This window comes from Peromyscus leucopus, chromosome 6 (genome assembly GCF_004664715.2).
Source record: "Peromyscus leucopus breed LL Stock chromosome 6, UCI_PerLeu_2.1, whole genome shotgun sequence".
NCBI classification, from domain to species: Eukaryota; Metazoa; Chordata; class Mammalia; order Rodentia; family Cricetidae; genus Peromyscus; species Peromyscus leucopus.
In genome coordinates, this window is record NC_051068.1 from 22,552,926 (window position 1) to 22,573,287 (window position 20,362).

The 20,362-nt window shown below is 38.7% G+C and overlaps 1 protein-coding gene across 5 annotated transcripts in view; it reads right to left on the minus strand.

Moving 5' to 3' along the window:
* Positions 1-20,362, minus strand: part of Sclt1 (sodium channel and clathrin linker 1) — a 111,343-nt gene that overhangs the window by 51,601 nt on the left and 39,380 nt on the right. For all 5 annotated transcript variants that reach the window (XM_028895053.2, XM_028895054.2, XM_028895055.2 and 2 more), the window contains 2 exons: positions 6,743-6,833; positions 3,948-4,039 (listed from right to left, as the gene is read on the minus strand). In XM_028895053.2, the coding sequence (XP_028750886.1) occupies positions 3,948-4,039; positions 6,743-6,833 (183 nt within the window). The remainder of the gene's footprint in view (positions 1-3,947; positions 4,040-6,742; positions 6,834-20,362) is intronic.

The window sequence follows — 20,362 nt, forward strand, 5'->3', positions numbered from 1 at the left end:
TTATGTGTCTATGTAGATATCTGTGTGTGGTTATGTGATATGTGTATAGGTGACCACAATAGCTAGAAGAGGGCATTGAATCTCCTGGAGCTGGAGTTACAGGTGGCTCTGAGCTGTCCAATGTGGGTGCTGGAACTAAATGTGGATCCTCTGTAAAAGAAACAAGAGCTCTTAACTGTTTAGTCATCCCTCCAACCTCAACAGAAAGATTTTCAAAAGAAAATTTAATGTTTACATCACTTTCACACTACTGCTCTTAAAGGCAGCAATGTTTTCTATCTCTAAGTGGATACAATGATTATTCAATGAATGTTGAGCAAATGGTTTCACCTGTGAACACAGATGTTGCTTTAAAGAGAGTGTTAAGATTTTTTCTTCAGGGTGCAAGAGATGGCTCAGTGGTTAAGAGCACTGGCTGCTCTTCAAGAGACCTGCGTTTGATTTCCAAAACCCATGTAGTGGCTCCAAACTGTCCATAACTCCAGTACAAGGGGATCCCACACTCTCTGGCCTTTGTGGGCACCAAGCAGGAATGCAGTGCACAGACACATATGGAGATGTACCACCCATATATACAAACTTTTTCTCCAAATAATGAATGGAAAATTATACCTAGTCTCCCTGGGATTTATTTTAATTCTTTCATAGATCTCTCGGCATTATCCCTGCTCTGTAGGCATACTAATAAGAGTTCTAAACACACCTTACGAATATTTCCTGAAGCCATCCAAAACATAACTGTCAAAACAAACTGCTTACCACTTCTCCTTTTCTCTCTCTCAGATACGATCATTATTGATTCCTTTAGTTTTCTTCTGCCTATTTCAGTTATTCTAAATCTTAAATGGCAAAATTTTTAGCATAAACAGTACATTTTGAAGTTAGGATGGGCAGACATATTATTGTCAATTTTATTACCATGAATATGTCAACTATAAAATTTTATTAAACAAACATTGCTCATTTTATAAGTAAATAAAATCATTAAAGTTCTTGGAACATACATATATACACACATATACAATTCAATCTCACATCATTTTTAACTTGAGCCAATTAAAAACTTTAAAGGAATGTTAAAGTAAAAATATGAACTATCAGGGTCTGGAAAGATGGCTCTGTCAGTAAGAGTACTTTCTATACAAACATGAGGACCTGTGTTTGAGCCATAGTATCTACATGAAGGAGCCAGGTGTGGCAGTGTGGTCTTGGAATCTTAGTGCTGTGGAGACAAGGACAGAAGGAACCATGGTGTTTGTCAGTCAGCCAGGCTAGCCACATATGGGAGCTTCAGGTACTATGGGAGACTCTGCCTCAAAAAATAAGCTAGAGAACAACAGAGGAAGACACTTTATGCTGACCTCTGACCTTCACAAATGTGTGCTCATGTGCATATGTACCTACAGAAACAAATATGAAATATCAGAAATGAGTATATATCATTAATCTACTAAAATAATGTTTCAGCTAAGATTTAATAGGTCAAGTATTAAAGTAAGGCTACACCACTAACCCAAGAATACTCAACCAACATCTAAAATAGGCCATCATTTTAGTACTGGTATCATGTTAAAGCTACTTCGTAGTTTTCAAAAGGAAAAATATTTATTCTCTCTACTTAAAGTTTACAATCTAATTTTCAAGCTATGTTGCTCAACTGGTACAAAGAAAGGGATTAAGTGAAAAGAACTCAAGGATTATTTTGATACACCCTTGTTCTATAGTTCAACAGTCTACAATAAGAGGGTATTGACATTTGAGATCTGTGGGGGATCTTTTGGTGGTACAATGGTAAGAGGAACGGCTAGAATTTAGTGGTTGGTGCCTGAGATACTAGGTATCTCATAATTATTGGCACAGTTTCAAAGAATTTTAAAGAAGGCCTCCACAAAAGGTGAATGGTATTGTGTGTGTGTGTGTGTGTGTGTGTGCGCGTGCGCGCGCGCACACTTTAATCTTATACTCTTTGGGGACCCACCACCCAGCTCCAAATAAATACACGGAGATTTATCATTACTTATAAATGGCCTGCCTTAGCTTAGCTTATTTCTAGCCAGCTTTTCTTAACTTAAATGATCCCATTTGTCTTTTGTCTCTGAGCTTTTACCTTTCTATACACCTTTCTTTACTTCTTACTCCATGACTTGCTGTGTAGCTGGGTGGCTGCCTCTGATGTCTCCTCTCCTTTTCCTTTTCTTGCTCCTCAGTCCCCTCTTCCCAGATTTCTCCTCCTATTTATTCTCTACCTGCCAGCTCTGCCTACCCCTTATCCTACCTAGCTATTGACCATTCAGCTCTTTATTAGACCAGTCAGGTGTTTTAGACAAGCAAAGTAACACAGCTTTACAGAGTTAAACAAATGTAACATAAAAGAATGCAACACATCTTTGCATCATTAAATAAACATTGCACAGCATAAACAAATGGAACACAGCTTATTATTCGACAACAGTATTGTCAAAAAATATTACACCATTTTTATAATGGTCAGAAGGGAGAGATCAGTGACTGAAAAGGGGATGAAAAGGGCAATTGGAGATTAGTGTTCCCAAGGATACAGGAAAGACTGGTACTGGCAGCTTTAATTCTAGGGAACAATAAAGTTAAGGACCAATCTGCAGCCTACAGGGCTTCCTGTCATATTGAACCTAAGAAGCACAAATAATCTACAGCATTCAGCTCTTAGAGATAATCCTTGCAGGGTTTATGGCCTAAGAACATTAAAGAATAATTAAAAGCTGACATTTTCATTGCTGTCTGTTTCAATGGTTATTTAGACTTTGACTATATTACTTGTTAAAACACAAAATTATGGAGGATTTGGGGAAGTATCAAATTTTCTCAGATATTATGATTTAGAAATTTTAAACATTTTCCAGAAGGGCTTTCAGTTTTTAAAAATAACTAGAAATACTTCAAAATCTGTAATCTTACTTCAAGAGGACTGAAAATGAAGATGTCTTTGGTGCTATAGTATTGTAATAGAGGTCATAATGGAAACCAGGTTGGTAGAGAAAGTATTTCTCATTACAAACCCAAGCCCCTGGTGCCAACTTACCTTCTTTCACAGGCACCTACAGTTAAATCTACACATTCCTATCTTCTGGATTTAATTTCATCTTTTGTCTAAGTTGTAGTACTGTTAGAGAGTTGCAGAGACAGACTGAAAGTTGCTCCCAGGTTTAGACAAAACTCTTTATCTATCTATCTATCTATCTATCTATCTATCTATCTATCTATCTATCTATCTATCTCTATCAATCATCTATCTATCTATCTATCTATCTATCTATCTATCTATCTATCTATCTATCTATCTATCTACCTACCTACCTATGTACCTACTACACACACACACACACACACACACACACACACACACACACATATCTTTCCATTTACATATTATATATATTTTTTAATGTGGGTCAGTGCTCAGACCCAGAGCCAGATTTTATAGATAGGAGCTCTAACCATACTAACACAAATGGCATTATAACCAAAAGTTTATTTTGTTTCAAAAAAAGTATTAGATTGAATTTGGTACAACTGTGTTCTCTTTCAAAAGTGTGACAAGAATCAATACTTGAGTGTCTAGTGCTAGATGCATTACATAAATAATTTTTTTTTTCTTTTTGAGAGTCTACATACCAGCTATTCTGGGAGTCACTATGTATACCAAGCTACCCTCAAACTAACAGAGATCCTCTTGTCTCTACCTCTTGAGAGCTAGGATTAAAAGTGTGAGCCATCAGGCCCAACTAAATGATTTTTAAACTTATGTTCAAAGTATTACAATACTATATTTAAAAAAAAAATGTTCAGACTTTAAGCCCATGGTTATAGTTTTGATTTGGAATTTATAAAATAGCTATTCTAATAAATATAACTGAAACTCTGCTGTGTAGCACATATATGAAGCGTAGAAACACAGTTAGAGGCATTACCTTGACTCTAACTGTTTTATACTTGACTGCAACTGCTGTACTCGTCTATCCGATGCTTCTTCTTTTCCCTGGGCAGACATAATATCTTCCTCCTAGAAAGTAAAGAACCCGAAGCTTACTTGAAGCATCTGATAATGCAACAAACAAGCACCATTTTACAGCATGATGAACACAGTGGACTACAAAGTTATGTTACTAGAATTCTCATGTGTAAGCTTAAAGATGATAGACTTTGTTAAGTAAACACATATAGTACAAAGAGTTTGGGGGCAAACTTTATCACTATCACATTATACAATCAAAAGAGTTACTGCAAGTACATTTCTGGCAATGTTTCACAATGTTTCCACTGCACATCCAGCAAAACAAGGCGAAGGTTCCTTTGTGGTCACTCTGCTGTTATAATATGTTCTTAACTATTTCTCATGATCTATCAAAGTATCACAGGGCATTCCTGACAGAGTGATGCTTTGAACTATCAACAGGTTTTATTTAAGTCATCTTTCTAGAAAAACTTCTTGCCCATCCTTGTTTGCCTTCCTTTATAGTATATACACTTTTGTCGATATCATTTTTATTGATCCATTGTTCTTAACGGTATCTTTGAAAAAGTGTTTTTGCTCAGACAGACTTCTCCTATATTGTGTGGCTAGTCTGGAACTCACTGTGTAGACCAGGCAGGCCATCAGTTTGGGGCAGTCTTCCTGCTTCTGTTTCCCAAGTGTAGGATTACAGGTGTGCTCTACCATGCCTAGCTTAATAGATTCTTTTAAAATTAATTGTTCCCAGCAGTAGTTAGATGTACTATTTTGGATTTACTATTTGTTGTGGTTTATTTCCTATATCTGAGTTGTTACCTACTACCATTTCCTTTGGCCTCACAAACATCTCAGGTGAAATAAAAGCAGCAGGTATGGAGAAACATGCCTGTAATCCCAGCCTTTGGAGTTTTCAGATGGGAGTATCAGGAGCTCAGACTCCAGTGAGACACTGTAAGCAGCCTGAGCACAGTCTGAGTTCTAGGAGATCCTAACCCAAGAAACCAAACCAACCAAACAATAAATAAACTTCCTTCAGAATGTTTTGAAATTCAAGTCTTCTGAGTACAAATTCCGTTTATTTATTTGGAATGTCTTACTTTCATTTTTTTTTTCTTTCTTTTTTTTTCCCCCAAGACAAGGTTTCTCTATGTAACAGTCCTAGCTGTCCTGGAACTCACTCTATAGACCAGGCTGGCCTCGAACTCATTCAGATCTGCCTGCCTCTGCCTCCCAAGTGCTGGGATTAAAGGTGTGTGCCACCACCGCTTTCATGTTTGAAATGCAGCTTCACTGAATATAGAGCCTGTTGAGAGCTGTTCTCTCCCTCAGCACTTTTCATACGTTGGAAATGTTTTCTGCCTTCACAGCTTCTTGTGGAGAACTTAGCCATGATTCCTATCATCCTTCCTCTCTCCAGGTCACCAGTCTGTTCCTGCATTCAATATCTTTTCTTTAAGGCTGTCTATCAGTGTAATGATGATTCCATAGAGATGGTTTTGTTTGTTTATCCACTTTAGGGTCATTAATATTCTGGCTAATGTTTTCTCCTAACTTCAGGTTGTTTTCTGCCCTTCTCCCTCCTTTCTGGAACTCCAACTGCACTTATGTTGGACTGGTTCATACTAGTCCACAAAACTCTTAAATATTTGAAACTACTTCTTGGACAAAGCAATTTTTAATGTTCTCTGTTGAACTTCCTTGCCTATCCTAAGGTTTTAATCTAGTTTTGGGCCTATCTTGTATGGTGATATATTATTTGTGCTAAAATGTGATTTTATCTGTATATTAGTAAATAAAGTTGCCTAGGGGTCAGAGCTAATAGCAAGCCATAGCAGAAGTCTGGCAGTGGTAGCACACACACTCAATCCCCGATCCCATGACAGGCAGATCTCTGTGTGTTCAAGGACACCACCAGCATGGAGACACACACCTTTAATGTCAATACCAACCATAGAAGACCTGGAGGTCTGTACAGACAGGCAGTGACGAGGAGGTCATGTGGTTGGGTTTACAACCAATGAGAAGGCAGGACAGAAAGTCAATAAAAAGACAGATACACAGGAAGTAGGTCTCTTTCTGAGGGGAAGGATGGCCGCGGCAGCGATGGGTAAGAAGGCGGTTTTAGTCTCAGCTCCTAGCTACTGCTCTGACCTCTTGGGCTTTTAACTCTGCATTTGGCTCTATGTTTCTTATTTAATAAGACTGTTAGATCTACAATCCAGTGAACTTTTTTACAGTTCCTGTAAAAGCTCTAGAATTTTTATTTTGAAATTGTTTTCTTGCTCTCAATCAAAATTCTTTACCTTTTCCTTCACTTAGACTTTATTTTACTCTAATTTAAAAACAAATTTTAAAAAGGAATAATTCCTTGAGCAGTCTTCTTTTTTTGTGACAGTCTTACACAGTAGTATAGGCTGGTCTTAAACCCATTCTGTAGCAAAGGATAGTCATACAGATAGTAGCTATCATAACTAGAATTTCTAATAATAACATCATCTAAATCTCAAGCCTGACATCTCCTTAATACCTTTCTAAAATCCCCCATTGTTTACAGAAAGAATAAGCCTATTATGACAATAAAAACTTGAATAAACAATATAAACTATGGTATTAGATTTTTTCCCTCTGCATAGAACAAGTTAAGCAAAACTTGACTGTAAACTGCATTTTAACGATATGTTTATACTGACTATGATGTTTTAATCCACTAAGTCGATGGAAACAGTCTTCACTAAGTGGTTGCCAACACTATACCTTCTTCAGCATCTGTTCTTGAAGACCTTCAGTCACTTTAGTTAGCTCTTCCACTTTCGTTACTGCAACTCTCAGATCCAACTTGGCTTGCCTGAAAAAAAAGCAAATTCATGTGTTATGTTAGGAGACCATAATGAATGGAAAGTTCATAATCTAAATTTAGTAAAATCATTACTACTGTCTATGTAACTAAAAATAAATCCCAAAGGTAAATTCTGAATGATTTTCTTATTGCTAGTAAAATACATGTAAAAGCAAATAGGAAAATATAGCTAATTATAGAGGGTATAAAGAGGAATACTTTATTTGAACAAATTACATTTAATGTACAAGCAATCCAATGTTTTTAATGAAGAAAAATTTGACCATCTTTAAACAAGAATTTTCAGTATAGTAAGAATTTAACTATGTTTATACTTTTTTCAATTTATATAATTAGAAAAATACTTCTGATTGGCCTCTGTGAGAATGAAATTAAAGCTTGAAATCTATCAGTCCCTGGAGCAGTGATTATAAACTTGGGTAAAATCTGAATACACACAGCAACTTGGTTTTCTTACCTTCAGAAAGATTATAATGCTGCTTTTTCTATTTGTTTCATGGGTTGCTGAACAAGTGAAAGTAAGGTACATTAAAGTGTCTAGTAAACTCTAATCAAATGTGAGATTGAAAGCATTTCAATCTGTTGGGAGAGTCTTAGCATTCGAGTACTGGCATCATGAGTCCAGTGCTGTTACTACTAGGATGAAAGCCATCCGACTAACTGCCTTCAGAACAACAATTCTCTTAGTAATAGAGCTTTTCCTTATTTTGATCTGATTTTAAACAGTCAACTTCTAAACTGTATGTCAAGTTCATAGTTCTGTTTTTATGGCCCAAACTTGAGCACCCTTATCACTTCCAAGGACTGATTCCCTCAACCTCTCTTGGCCTGAAAAATGAGCCTACCCCCAAGTGTTGAAATTAAAGGAAGGTGGCACCAGGCCCAGCTTCAGGCTTAAAATTCCACCTTAAAATTTATTTCTAGATTTCTCAGTCAAAATAGAAAGTTTTATTTTCATTATTTTTGAATGAAACTCTATACTATTGTATATGGAAAAAAAGGTCAATACCAGTCAATTCCAAAATCTCATCTCCTGCCAGTTCCTCCCATGTTCTCTGTTAAACCTTTAACAGAGAACATACAAATCATGTGTTTCCTGAACACACTCTTCATTTTTCCATTTTTATTGTACAAGTCCCTCCCTCTTTTCCTAATTTTTCAACATCTGTCAAATTACAAGTTTTTCCTTGTCAAGTCCTCATTGGTTTTGTCTACACAATATCCCAATTTGCAGTTTGTAGCTGGAGTTTTCTCCAGTCCTGCCTGGCCCACAGTCAGGACAAATCTCTCTCACCTGCCAGTCCCCCAGGTGCTCAGACCCAACCGAGTAAACACACAAAGACCTATAATGCTTACAAACTGTATGGCCACAGCAGGCTTCTTGTTATCTAGTTCTTATATCTTAAATTAACCCATTTCTATAAATCTATACCTTGCCACATGGCTCATAGCTTACCAGTATCTCACATGTTGGTACTAATGGCGGCAGCTGGAAGCATCTCTCTGCCTCAGCCTTCCACTTCCCAGAATTCTCTCTGCTTGTTCCACCTATACTTCCTGCCTGGTTACTGGCCAATCATCATTTTATTTATACAGAGCGATATCCACAACAGCAGTCCTTATAATACTAATTCTTTGTACATTAATAGATCACACTGCATTACAATTACTACTACATGGATTCTTCCTTGTGGAATATGAATTCATAGAAGATGGAATACAACTCAAATGCAGTGACCACACTTTATTAATTTTTAACCCTTTTAGAGACAAGTAAGAGCACCATCAATCAGTGCAAAAGAGAAGATGAAAACATCAGCTATAAGCAGCACTGTGTCTTCAGGTTTTACTCATTCAATGTTCATGTATAGACAATAGTAGAGTAATGATTTGTGGAAGCCTCAAGAAAACACAAACACACACACAATTTCTTTAAAGCAGATCTACTACTATGGAAGTATTGGATCTCTCCTATTAGGCTGGACTGGCTGGCCAGTGAGCCTCAGGATCCACCTGTCTCTATTTTCCCAGCACTTTGATCATGGGTGTGTAGCACCCCTGCCTAGCTGTTTTATAAGGGTTTCAGGGATCGAATTCAGGTTGTTCTCATGCTTGCATGGGAAGACTTTACTAACTGACCAATCTCCTCAGCCCCCTAAACTAAGATCAAAGAAGCAGAGTATCTGTTATTAGCTAGGTAAGGTGGTACATGCATATAATACCAGCACACAGGAAGCTGACACTGGAAGATAACAAATTTGATGCTAGTCACCCTGGACTACTTAATGAGTTCTAGGTCAACTTGGGGCTACAGAGCAAGACCTGGCAAAACAAAACAATAAAAAACCCAAATAAACCACTGACCTAGTCAATTTTGAGGTCAATAAAGCAGATAAATGCTAAATATGTATTTGGGAAACATTATTATTGACTGATATTAATGAACTTAGGTAGTGTAGACTTAAGGAAAGGAGGAGACTGAATAAAAGGGATAGACACTTAAGATATCAATTTTCAGTGGATTGGGTAAGGAAATCAGGAAGACAAAGGAGACCAATAAGTGGCTGCAAAGAAGAAAATCAGAAACAAACACAAAACAGAAGAGGAAATTCCACAGTAAGTAAAATAAACAGATTCTTCAAGGCAATTTCAGAGGATAGAAGAGGAAAAATATAACCTGAGCAACTGTCAGTAAGTTCTGACCTAGGAGGATTCAAAAGAAGCCTGTAAAAGGGAACTAAATCTTAAGCATACAAGGCATAGTATATAGAAATGATATGAGAAGATACTTTCCTACGTAGACAGACTGGATGCTAAAGGAGAATGATGTGCTCTAAGACAGTGTTAGAGCCCACTGTACACTGGAGAGGAAGGCATTTGAGCTCTCCTAGAGATGAGGAAGCTGAACTTCATGCACATAGCAAGCTGTCAAAACCCTCCATCAGTACACAGCTGCTAGTTTGAATACACTTGTCCTTCCACAACCCATATGCTAAAATCCTGGGAAAGTATAACCCTCAGAGAGTCTCATGTGATGGTATTAGGAGGTAGGATGTTTGGGGAGGTGATGATATTATGATTGTGGAGCCCTCAAAAAATGGGATCAGCAACCAAGTAAGAGGCACGAGGGAAGCTGCTTGCCACTTTCACCATGTCAAGAACACCAAGAAGGTGTAATTTGTAAATCAGAGCCCTCACTGGACATGGAACCTGCTGGTGTCTTGATCTTGGCCTTGTCATCTTCTTGATCTAAAAAGAAATAACTTTATGGTGTTTCCAATCTATTTCACTCTACAGTATTTTGTTAAATAGCTGAATGGACTAAGGCAATGCAGGAACAGAATGTAAAAGTAGGGCTGAGCACACAGTCTACGATTCTCACACAGCATACCACAGCAAAGCACAATCTAAAGAGGTGCAAAAGTGCAGAATATTTGCCAAAGACTCTTATAAATATCAGTAAAACATTCTTACAGTCATCTATTAGTAGCTGCACAACTTCTGGACAATGTTATAGAGTTTTGTTTGACCTCTGTCCTACTCCTGAAATAAGAAATCTTAATATTAAATAGTTGTTGCTAAGCTATACTCATGACCCATGTGCTCTACAAGTAAAACAGGATATTCTTTGTTCCTCAAAGAGTAAGAAAAACAAAAATTTAAAAATAATGTATAATAAAATCATCCCTTAGATAACATTAAGGCTAAACATTGTAAAGAGACAGAAAAATGACAGGAAAACCCTATCCTCATCCTGGAACCTGTTTTCGTTTTCTATGCTCAGAAAGATAGCTGCCAACACATAAGGAACTGTCTGGCAATTCTATGACTAAGCACATCTGCTCAAGGCCATTTCTCACATGGGAGAGATTCCAAGAGACACCATGAATCAAAACTAGTAGTACATGAATTCCAGATTTCCACAGCATTTTATAATAGAAGACACAATATTATTCAAATTGAAACATGAAACATCTGAGAAAAATCTGTTATCTCAGTTAAAATAAAACCATTACCTGGCAAAAGTACATTTTAAAAATAAGCAGAATATAAAAGTTACTGGCAACACACTTTTGGAGAAAAAAGTATGCATTTATAAAAATGTCTTGAAATGAACACAATGAATATACATAAACTTCAATTTACATAATTTATATATTACATTCACTATGATAGCATAAAATCAAGAACTGCATTTGTATAACATCAGTTCTTATGTTCTTCAATAAAACCATTTACTTAAATAATTTCATGATCAGTTTTAAAATGTCTGGGATTTTATTTAAATATTGACAGCACTAAACATTCTGTCTTTATCACTCACTGAAGTTTTGAGATTATTGATAATAAAACAGACAGAAAGGGCAATATAGCTTAAAGGCTGGATCTGTAATAGAAAACACAGAATGTCTTCTGATTTGAACGGTACAATGCTTCTGTTTACTATATCAAAATGTTTGATCAGGTGTGCTCATTTGGAAATCACAGGACTAAGCTGTCACACCATTCCTGAGTAGCTAAATAAAGAATATAATACAAAAATTTTCTGAATAATAAAAGACTAAGAAAGCAGTTGTGTCTCTGAAAGTTTGAAGAGCAAGGGACATGAACAGAAAACCCATATAATTTATTTTATCCTTTTAATAAAGGACAAGTAAGTTATTTAATTTGGTAAGTTAATAACTCAATATTTTCTTATCATCTTTCATGGATCCTACAGGTTAGTGAGATAAAAATGTACTAAGTTACATATAATAAAGTGTTAATAATACTATAACAGACCAGCATGTGGTCTTCAACTGTACTATAGAAGAAGCATGTTGGGCTTTGAAGGGATAGAAAGAAAAAGATTTAGAAAAGGTTATCTAGCCGGGCAGCAGCGGTGCATGCCTTTAATCTCAGCTCTCAGAAGGTAGAGCCACGCAGATCTCTGTGAGTTCGAGGCCAGTCTGGTCTACAGAGCAAGATCCAAGGGCAGGCACCAAAACTAGAGAAACTCTGTCTCAAAAAACAAAAACAAAAACAAAAAAAAAGGTTATCTAAAATTAACATGACATTTGAGCTGAACTTTTAAATTGGGATGACATTTGTTAAAGGAAGGAATTTTAGACAATCTGAATAATTTGAGCAAAACAAGCTACAACATGGTTTGTTTGGAAAAGTGAAAATAGTTTAGAAAGTTGAAGTGAGGAATGGCCTAGGGTCAGACCATAGAAGACTGTCATTCTGGGCAGTCATTGACATGAAGGGGCTTTGTTGACTCCCCATGGGAGCCCTTACCCTTTTGGAGGAGGGGATAGGGGAGGAAAGCTGGGGGGGGGAGAGGGATGAGAGGGGGATCTGCGCTTGGTATGTAAAATGAATAAAAAATTTCTTAAATAAAAAAATGAAAAAACATATTTTAAGTAAAGAACACGAGGGGGCGGTGGGATGGAAAGCTTACGTGGGAGAGGCTCAGCAAGGGCAGTGACAATAGTGACAAGAAAGTGAGACACTTTAGGGTTGAGAGGCAGAACAAAGTACGATGTCTCCTGCTTTTCTGAACTAGCAGCTGGATGGCACCACTTACAAACAGAAAAAAGGCTTGCAAGATAAAACAATAAGCTCAGCTCACAGCCCACTGTGGTTTAAGTATCTCGGAGCCCCTGGGATGGTGATAATCTAGAGAACTCTGAGTTAAGAAAAACGTAATGGTATCCCTCTCTCAGGAACTACTGAAGAAGTCAAGGATGAGATGGCCAACCAATGTGAGGGGATCACGTCACATCACCCATAAACTTACAGAACTTTTGCTGGCTTCAGTGATCATGTTACATAGTTAAATCTACAATAATTTTTGGGACTAGTACAAAGGAGTAAACTCAAGGTTTTGCATTTGTCAAATAAGTACCGTATCACTGAATTACATACCCCGCTCCCAATTCTCAGTCAATACTGATTAGCAAGTTATACAATCCTTATGTAAAAATATTATCAATGTATGTCAATGAGTGGCTAAAATTAATTAAAAATATATATATATTATCTGGAGACCAGACGTAGGGCACGTATCTTAACACCATATCAAATCTACAGTTACTTAAAATTATTTTAAATAAAGTTACTTAAAATTGTTTTAATTCTTACCCCCTTTTGTTTTTCTTGTTCTTTCAAAGACACCCACAGGCCAGACTGGGTTCTCACAGTCCAGACTAGCTAAAGAAGACATCCATAGGCCCATCTGGCACCTTGGGACACTGGGTGGGTAGGTGCCATTATGAAGAGCAAATATATGGTGGAGAAATGGGAGACAGAGAAACAGAACAATTGATGTGCTGTGGAAAGAGGCATAACTGAAGAAGCGAAGGTAGTGACGAACAGGCTAAGGTAGGTGGCCTGCTCTTCACCTGGGGCCAAGGTAATGCCAGAGCCTAGGGCTGCTGTCAAAGGCCACTTCTGGGTCCAGATACTGCTACAGGCGGAGTCTGTGTTGACATCCATGACCCATGTTGCCACCAAACGCTACAAGGATGCCCAGGGTCTGGGCTACTACCTGTGACCATTTGGTGTCCATGGGTTGTACTCCTGCTGTGGACCATGCTGATCTGAGTAGTATGTGCTGTCACCCAGGGATGATGACATCTGTACCTGAGCTGCTGCCAAGCGCCATATCTGGGTCCATGGCCCTACAGCAGCTAAGATCTATGTTGATGTGTGGTTTCAGTAACCACTGAAGGCCATGTGAACGCCCAGGGTCTGGTCAGCCATCTGAGTCCATGTTGGTGTCCAAGGGCCATGCTACTGCTGAGACTATGCTGAACTGGATGGTTTATGCTGCCACATGGGGCTATGGTGACATCCAGGCCTGAGCTGCTATCTAGGGCCATGTCTGGGTTCTATGGCCCTGAAGCAGCAAGGGTCTAAGTTGGTGTCCGCAGCTTGTGTTACTACAGGGGCCCTAGGAACTATGCATGTTGAAATCTGTGGACCATGCTAAGCTGGCCTCGCCCTACACTGGCCCTGCTCCTTTCTGGATGCTGCAGCAGGAGAGCTGCCCCCACCCCCCAGCATTAGGGGAGATGGCTGCACCCCTCACCACAGGCATGGGAGAGCTGGCTCTACCCCTTGCCAGAGGGAGGGCAGTCCCAGCAGCCAGGACTGACCAGCTCAGCTACTACCCAGACCCACCTCCTGGGCCTTGGGTTGGTCCACCCTAACATCTACCCTACCTAACATGCATGAACGGGTTGATTGTGCAGAACGATAGCCACAGGATCTCCATGATTCAGGGCAACAGCAGGATATCAGAGAGGAGTTTTGGTGAGGTTCCATTGATGGTGGTGTGCCAGAGACCACACACAGGCCTTGAACCAGGGCAATGACTCACTGCAATGAACATTGGAAGGTGGAGCTGATTGGACATAAGGATATACTACGCGACACCACAGCTACCAATGCCACTAGCAAGAATGAAGAGGTGTTGGAGAGGAGGGGAGATGGAGGATTGAGGTGATTTTTGTTTGTTCTGAATTAACTTTGGGGGGAGGTTTCTTTGGGGGGGTGCTGCAGGGGTGATGGGCAGATATGGAGGGGCTGGGAGGTGAGCAGGATTGGGGTTCATGATGTGAAATTCCCAAAGAATCAATGTGTGTAGCTTGGTCTGCCTAAGGGGCCCCTGGCAGTAGGATCAGGATCTATTCCTGGTGCATGAGCTGGCTTTTTGGAGCCCCGTGCCTATTGTGGGATGCCTTGTTCAGCCTTGACGCAGGTGTAGGGGCTTGGACCTGACTCAACTGAACGTACCAGGCTTTGCTGACTCCCCTTGGGAGGCTTTACCTTTTTGGAGGAGGGAATGAAGGGTGGGTGGGGGGGGGGACTGGAGGAAGGAAGAGAAAGAGATCTGTGGTTGGTATGTAAAATGAATAAAAAATTTCTTAATAAAGAAAAAAAAAGTTTATGTTGTAACACAATTCTTAAAAGGTCTTATTAATAGAAAAAAACCCAAGCCAGATATTGGCATAAACGCCGAAAGATCAGAGAAGCAGAACAAGCCACAGCCACCCTCACCTCACCAACACCTCAGCCAATCCTGTTTCCATGACTCCTCAGACTGAAAGCCTCTGAGTCTTCACTCTGAGCATCTCAGTTGAACTGCTGCTTAGCTCCTGTCTCCTCACACATTATATACCGTTCTCTGCCCAGCCATGTCACTTCCTGGGATTAAAGGCATGTGTGCTTCCCAAGCAAAGACAGGAGATCCCAAGTGCTGGGATTAAAGGTGTGTGCCACCACGTTTGGCTCTGTTCCCAGTGCGGCCTTGAGCTCACAGAAATCCAGACATATCTCTGCCTCCCAAGTAATATGATTTAAGGTATGTACCACCACTGTTTGGCCTCTATGTCTCTCTAGTGTCTGGCTCTGTCCTCTGATCCCCAGATCAGTTTATTAGGGTATGCAATATATCAACCCATTGTTATAAAAATATTCTTTCAAAAATAAAACTAGATCATATCATTTCATGCCAGTAACTACCCAGAATGGCATCAAGTCTTCCATGATCTGACATCAGACCATTCCTCATTTCAATTTTCTGAACAATTTTTGTTATGTTTGAGAGGTTAATATGAACCTGTATGCCAGTGTTTCGGGCCATCTTTAGAGCAAATCCTTTTACACTGATAAAACTCATCATTCCTAAAAGATACACTCAAATGACAATATATATATATATATTAAGATAAGGTCTCACTGTTAGAACTTACTATGTAGTCTAGGCTGGTCTCAAATGCAGAGATCTGCTTGTCTGCCTCCCCAGTGCTGCAATTAAAGGTGTGTGCCACCACACTTGGCTCTCTTTCTTTCAAAAACATATCCAAGATGCAGAATTTGAGCCTACTATGCTGGATATGTATTATAAGCAAATATAATGAAATGAAAAAGCACCTACAGAGAAATAACATAAAATTTCAATTAAATGAGTGAGTGCTAAGTAGATCTGCAAGGATAAAAGGGTAACACTGTGGTGTAATGAAGGAGAACACCTTCCTGGAGAAAGCCAAGTGTAGCCAGAGTACAAATTTTCTGAGAAATAGAGTAATGATCAAAAGGCACAGAGAAGAAAGCAAGAGGTTTTTGAGAAACAGCAAAGTGACACTTGGGGCACTTTACACTACAGGGTTAAGGAGGGCCAGGTGAATAGAGGTTGTAAGAAAACACACTGAACAGTTTCATTTGCTATGGCAGAGTATCACCAAAACTCTCAAAAAGGAAAACAAAAGAAGCTTTAATTATACATTCATATGATTTTAGTTTTTGGAATCATATTATCAGACAACAAATGAAGCTATGTTTCAGTGTAAGTACAAATGTGTTTAAAGAATTTCTAATTTACTTTTTCTTGGCATGGTAATATAGAGCATTTCAAAACTGAATTTTGGTAATGTCAATATGCCCATCATTCAGAATCTGTCAAACTTGAAAGCAACATCCTTTGCCTCAAAGAAGCATCTGCTTATCCTTATGTTCCTTCAAATCCGTGGCAGGAAAAGCAGGCACAGTTTTATGTATACAACTCTCAACTGGTTAATGTTGAGCTATAGAATACCACTGGTAAATATTATGGCAAAATTGGGCAGTGCAACATTCAAGACCTTTTAGGCTTCAGAGTACTACAACTAGCATTATCATTCTCAACTCATTTAATCTCAAGTTATAGTCTTTACACCAAATGTCCAAAAATCAAATGAATCTTCCACACAGATGTCAAAAATCAACATACCCACTCATCATCCTTTCTTTTCCAATCAACTCTCATGCTTGATTCTTTACGGCTGTGAATACTGTCTGAGAGCCAGGCTTAGCAGCTCACTAAGATTAGCAATGAAAAGATTATGAGCTCCAACTTGGCTCTTCCTTGAGTCTGTTGGGAAACCCCGGGTGAGACAGTTCAAGCATTGTTTGGCTTCGTTTCTTTATAACATTAAGAAATTGAAAAAAAAAAAAAAAAAAAAGCTATTAAGATGCTGTCTGCCAGTCCAACTTGTAATAATTTACCTTAACCTCTAGTCCCTAGTTCTCCCATTTTACCTTTCAACATGGGATCTTCCATATCCACTTTTATTTCTTAGTACATGACTGCAGGTCATTATTTCCTCACTCATCTTTCTTCCAGGATCTGTCTTTGCATTCTAAGTCATCCTACTATGCTACAGATGTTTTTCCTTGCAATCTTTTCTGAGCCTTGAATTCAGAGTTAAGCACACTGTTAGATGACTCATTGTTTTCAACCGTCATGACAAAGCTTTCAGTTGTGTTTGGTGGTTCCTTTTCTTTGTTTTTAAGTTCATGTCAAATTGTGATATATGTTGTTAGCACGTTTTTATACTAAAGATCCCTATTTGTGTAATGTAAACATTTTTGATCTATGTTTTAGCATTCAATTATTGATTTATATGAAATACTCCAATGCTTGTTGTTGATGCCTAGTTTTCTTTTCTTTCTTTCTTTTTTTTTTTTTTTTTTTTTTGGTTTTTCGAGACAGGGTTTCTGTGTAGTTTTGCGCCTTTCCTGGAACTCGCTTTGGAGAGCAGGCTGGCCTCGAACTCATAAAGATCTGCCTGCCTCTGCCTCCCTAGTACTGGGATTAAAGGAGTGCATTACCACTGCCCGGCGATGCCTAGTTTTCTATACATGTAATTACCACATTCCCTTGGTAATGAACAAGTAGGCTGCCTGCTGTTGGTGGATATTGGATTGCACTGTGAAGCCCAGGTTTGCATTTGCATTAATTAAATAAAATTAACCTTGGGTCAGTAGGCCGAGTTAGCAACTAGCTGACAGAAAGTAATTATAGGGCGTCAGAGGGCATCGAGAAAGATAGATTAATGCACAGAAGTAGTCGGGAGGGATTTGGAATAGCATGAAAGGATGCTCTCTTTGGAAGACACAAAGAGACAAGGTTAGCTAGATGCTACTGCTATGTCTCTTCTCTGAGCTAGCAGGTTTTCACCCCAGCCTTCGAATCTCTAATCTTTTGTTTGTTTTGTTTTGTTTTGTTTTTCGAGACAGGGTTTCTCTGTGTAGCTTTGTGCATTTCCTGGAACTCACTTTGGAGACCAGGCTGGCTTCGAACTCACAGAGATCCGCCTGCTTCTGCCTCCCCAGTACTGGGATTAAAGGCATGTGCCACCACTGCCCGGCAGAATCTCCAACCTTATTTATAAATAGAACAACAGAGATTTAGTTAAAGCCACCTTTAGTGGCAGCAACAGGGCCAGTGCCTGCAGGAACAGAATTCCCGCCAGACTGTGGCCTGGTCGCAGGCCTCTACCAGAGAAGCAGGTCCTTAACTGCACAGACTTAACTGCTGGCTAAAATAGTAGCCTAAGACATAGCCACTGTGCTGAAGTTAAACAGCAGCCTGCAGTTCCCAACTTCTACAAATAGCCACCATCCACAGAAACAAGGACCAACTAAGTTAGGGATTATAACTGCTGGAAACGTTTTTATTTTAGAAACAAATAAATATATGTAATACATACTTTGTTCTTGTACTATACATACTAAATATGGATACATATCTCTATACCTAAAATGTATTTTCTTACAATGTATCTATGACTTAAAATAAGAAATATTTTCTTACAATGTATCTATGACTTAAAATAAGAAACATTACTCCATGAATAGTACACTATTCATGTTTTAATGTACCACTTAAAATGAATTTAAGTATAAAATTAAAAACAGAAATATTTTCCTAGCAAAATCTTTAGATTTTATTATTAAAAACTCTGTGAAGTCTTGCTTTTTAATTTAGATATTAAGCCCATAAGCCTTTATAAAAAATAATTGTGGAAAGGAAAACTCTTTTAAAACTTTCTTATAGATGGAACTATTCCCAACATGATGATTCCCTACAAACTCATAATGTTAATTCTGATATACTACATTTCCATGAATATGTTTTGTTTGATCAATCTCACACAGTAAGATTTTTTTTTCTATATAATAATCTTGGTAATTGTCTTACTATTTATCAAGGAGAAACTAGATTACCATACCTCTTTCAGTCTCTTTCTGTCTCTCTCATTCATACACACACACACACACACACACACACACATACACACACACACTCTCACTCTCTCTAAATAATTTATTCTAACTTACATTAATTTGAAATATAAAGATGTGGGAAAATATTCTCACTAAATAATTGAAGTTTCAGCCGGGTGGTGGTGGCGCACGCCTTTAATTCCAGAACTCGGGAGGCAGAGCCAGGCGGATGTCTGTGAGTTCGAGGCCAGCCTGGGCTACCAAGTGACTTCCCAGAAAGGCACAAAGCTACACAGAGAAACCCTGTCTCGAAAAACCAAAAATAATAATAATAATAATAATAATAATTGAAGTTTCTCATTCTTGTGTAGTAGTTCTCAATTTTGTTTTGTTTTTAGATTTTCTATATCTTTGCTGAGACTTTATTTGAGATTTTTTTTATTAAGAAATTTTCTATTCATTTTACATACCAACCACAGATCCCCCTCTCCTCCTGCTCCCCAGCCTTACCCCCCCAACCCACCCCCTTATTCCTACCTCCTTCAAGGCAAGGCCTCCCATGGGGTGTCAGCAGAGCCTGGTATATTCAGTTGAGGTGGGTTCAAGCCCCACCCCGCTGCACCAAGGCTGTGCAAGGTGTCCCACCATAGGCACTGGGCTCCAAAAAGCCTGCTCATGCACTATGGATGGCTCTTGATCCCACTGCCAGGGGGCCCCCTAAACAGTTCAAGCTAAGTAACTGTCTTGCCTGTCCAGCTGGCCTAGTCCAGTCCCATGGGGGCTCCACAGCTATTGGTCCACAGTCCATGGGTTTCCACTACTGTGGCTGGCTATCTCTGTACATTTTCCCATCATGATCTCGATGTCCCTTGCTCACAGAATCCTTCCTCTCTATCAAGTGGACTCCTGGAATTTGGCCTGGTACCTGGCCATCTACTGCTGATATGTCTTAATCTATCAGTGCAAATTTCTATTTCTGCAATTTTACTTATTTATTTTGAGTAAGATGTCATGTGTTTGCATATGTGTGTACATAGATATATTTGTCCCTATTCACATGCACACATGTGTAGATGCCAGAGGAGAACACCAAATCTTTTCCTCTACTGCTCTCTTCCTTATTTCTGGTTTCTCAAGAAAGCAATGATCCCCATTTTCTCAGATAGGGTAAAGGCCAAAAACCCTGCCAATTTTCCTCTTCTCCCCTCTCCAATATTGGTGTTGTAGCCATGCATGGCTATGCTCAGCTTTTTTATCTCTGCTAGGGATCTGAATTTAGGTTCACATGCTTGTAAATCTTATCCATTGAATCATCTCCCCAGTCCCTATCACTTAAATTGTTTGAAGTTGTTCCTAATTGCTTACTGATTCATTTTGTTGTGCTTGTTTAAAAATCTTTGCCAAAAAGAAGGCAAAACAAACAAACTAACTAAACAAAAAAGGATAGCCAATTTATATCAATGAAGGAGTCAAGTATAGCA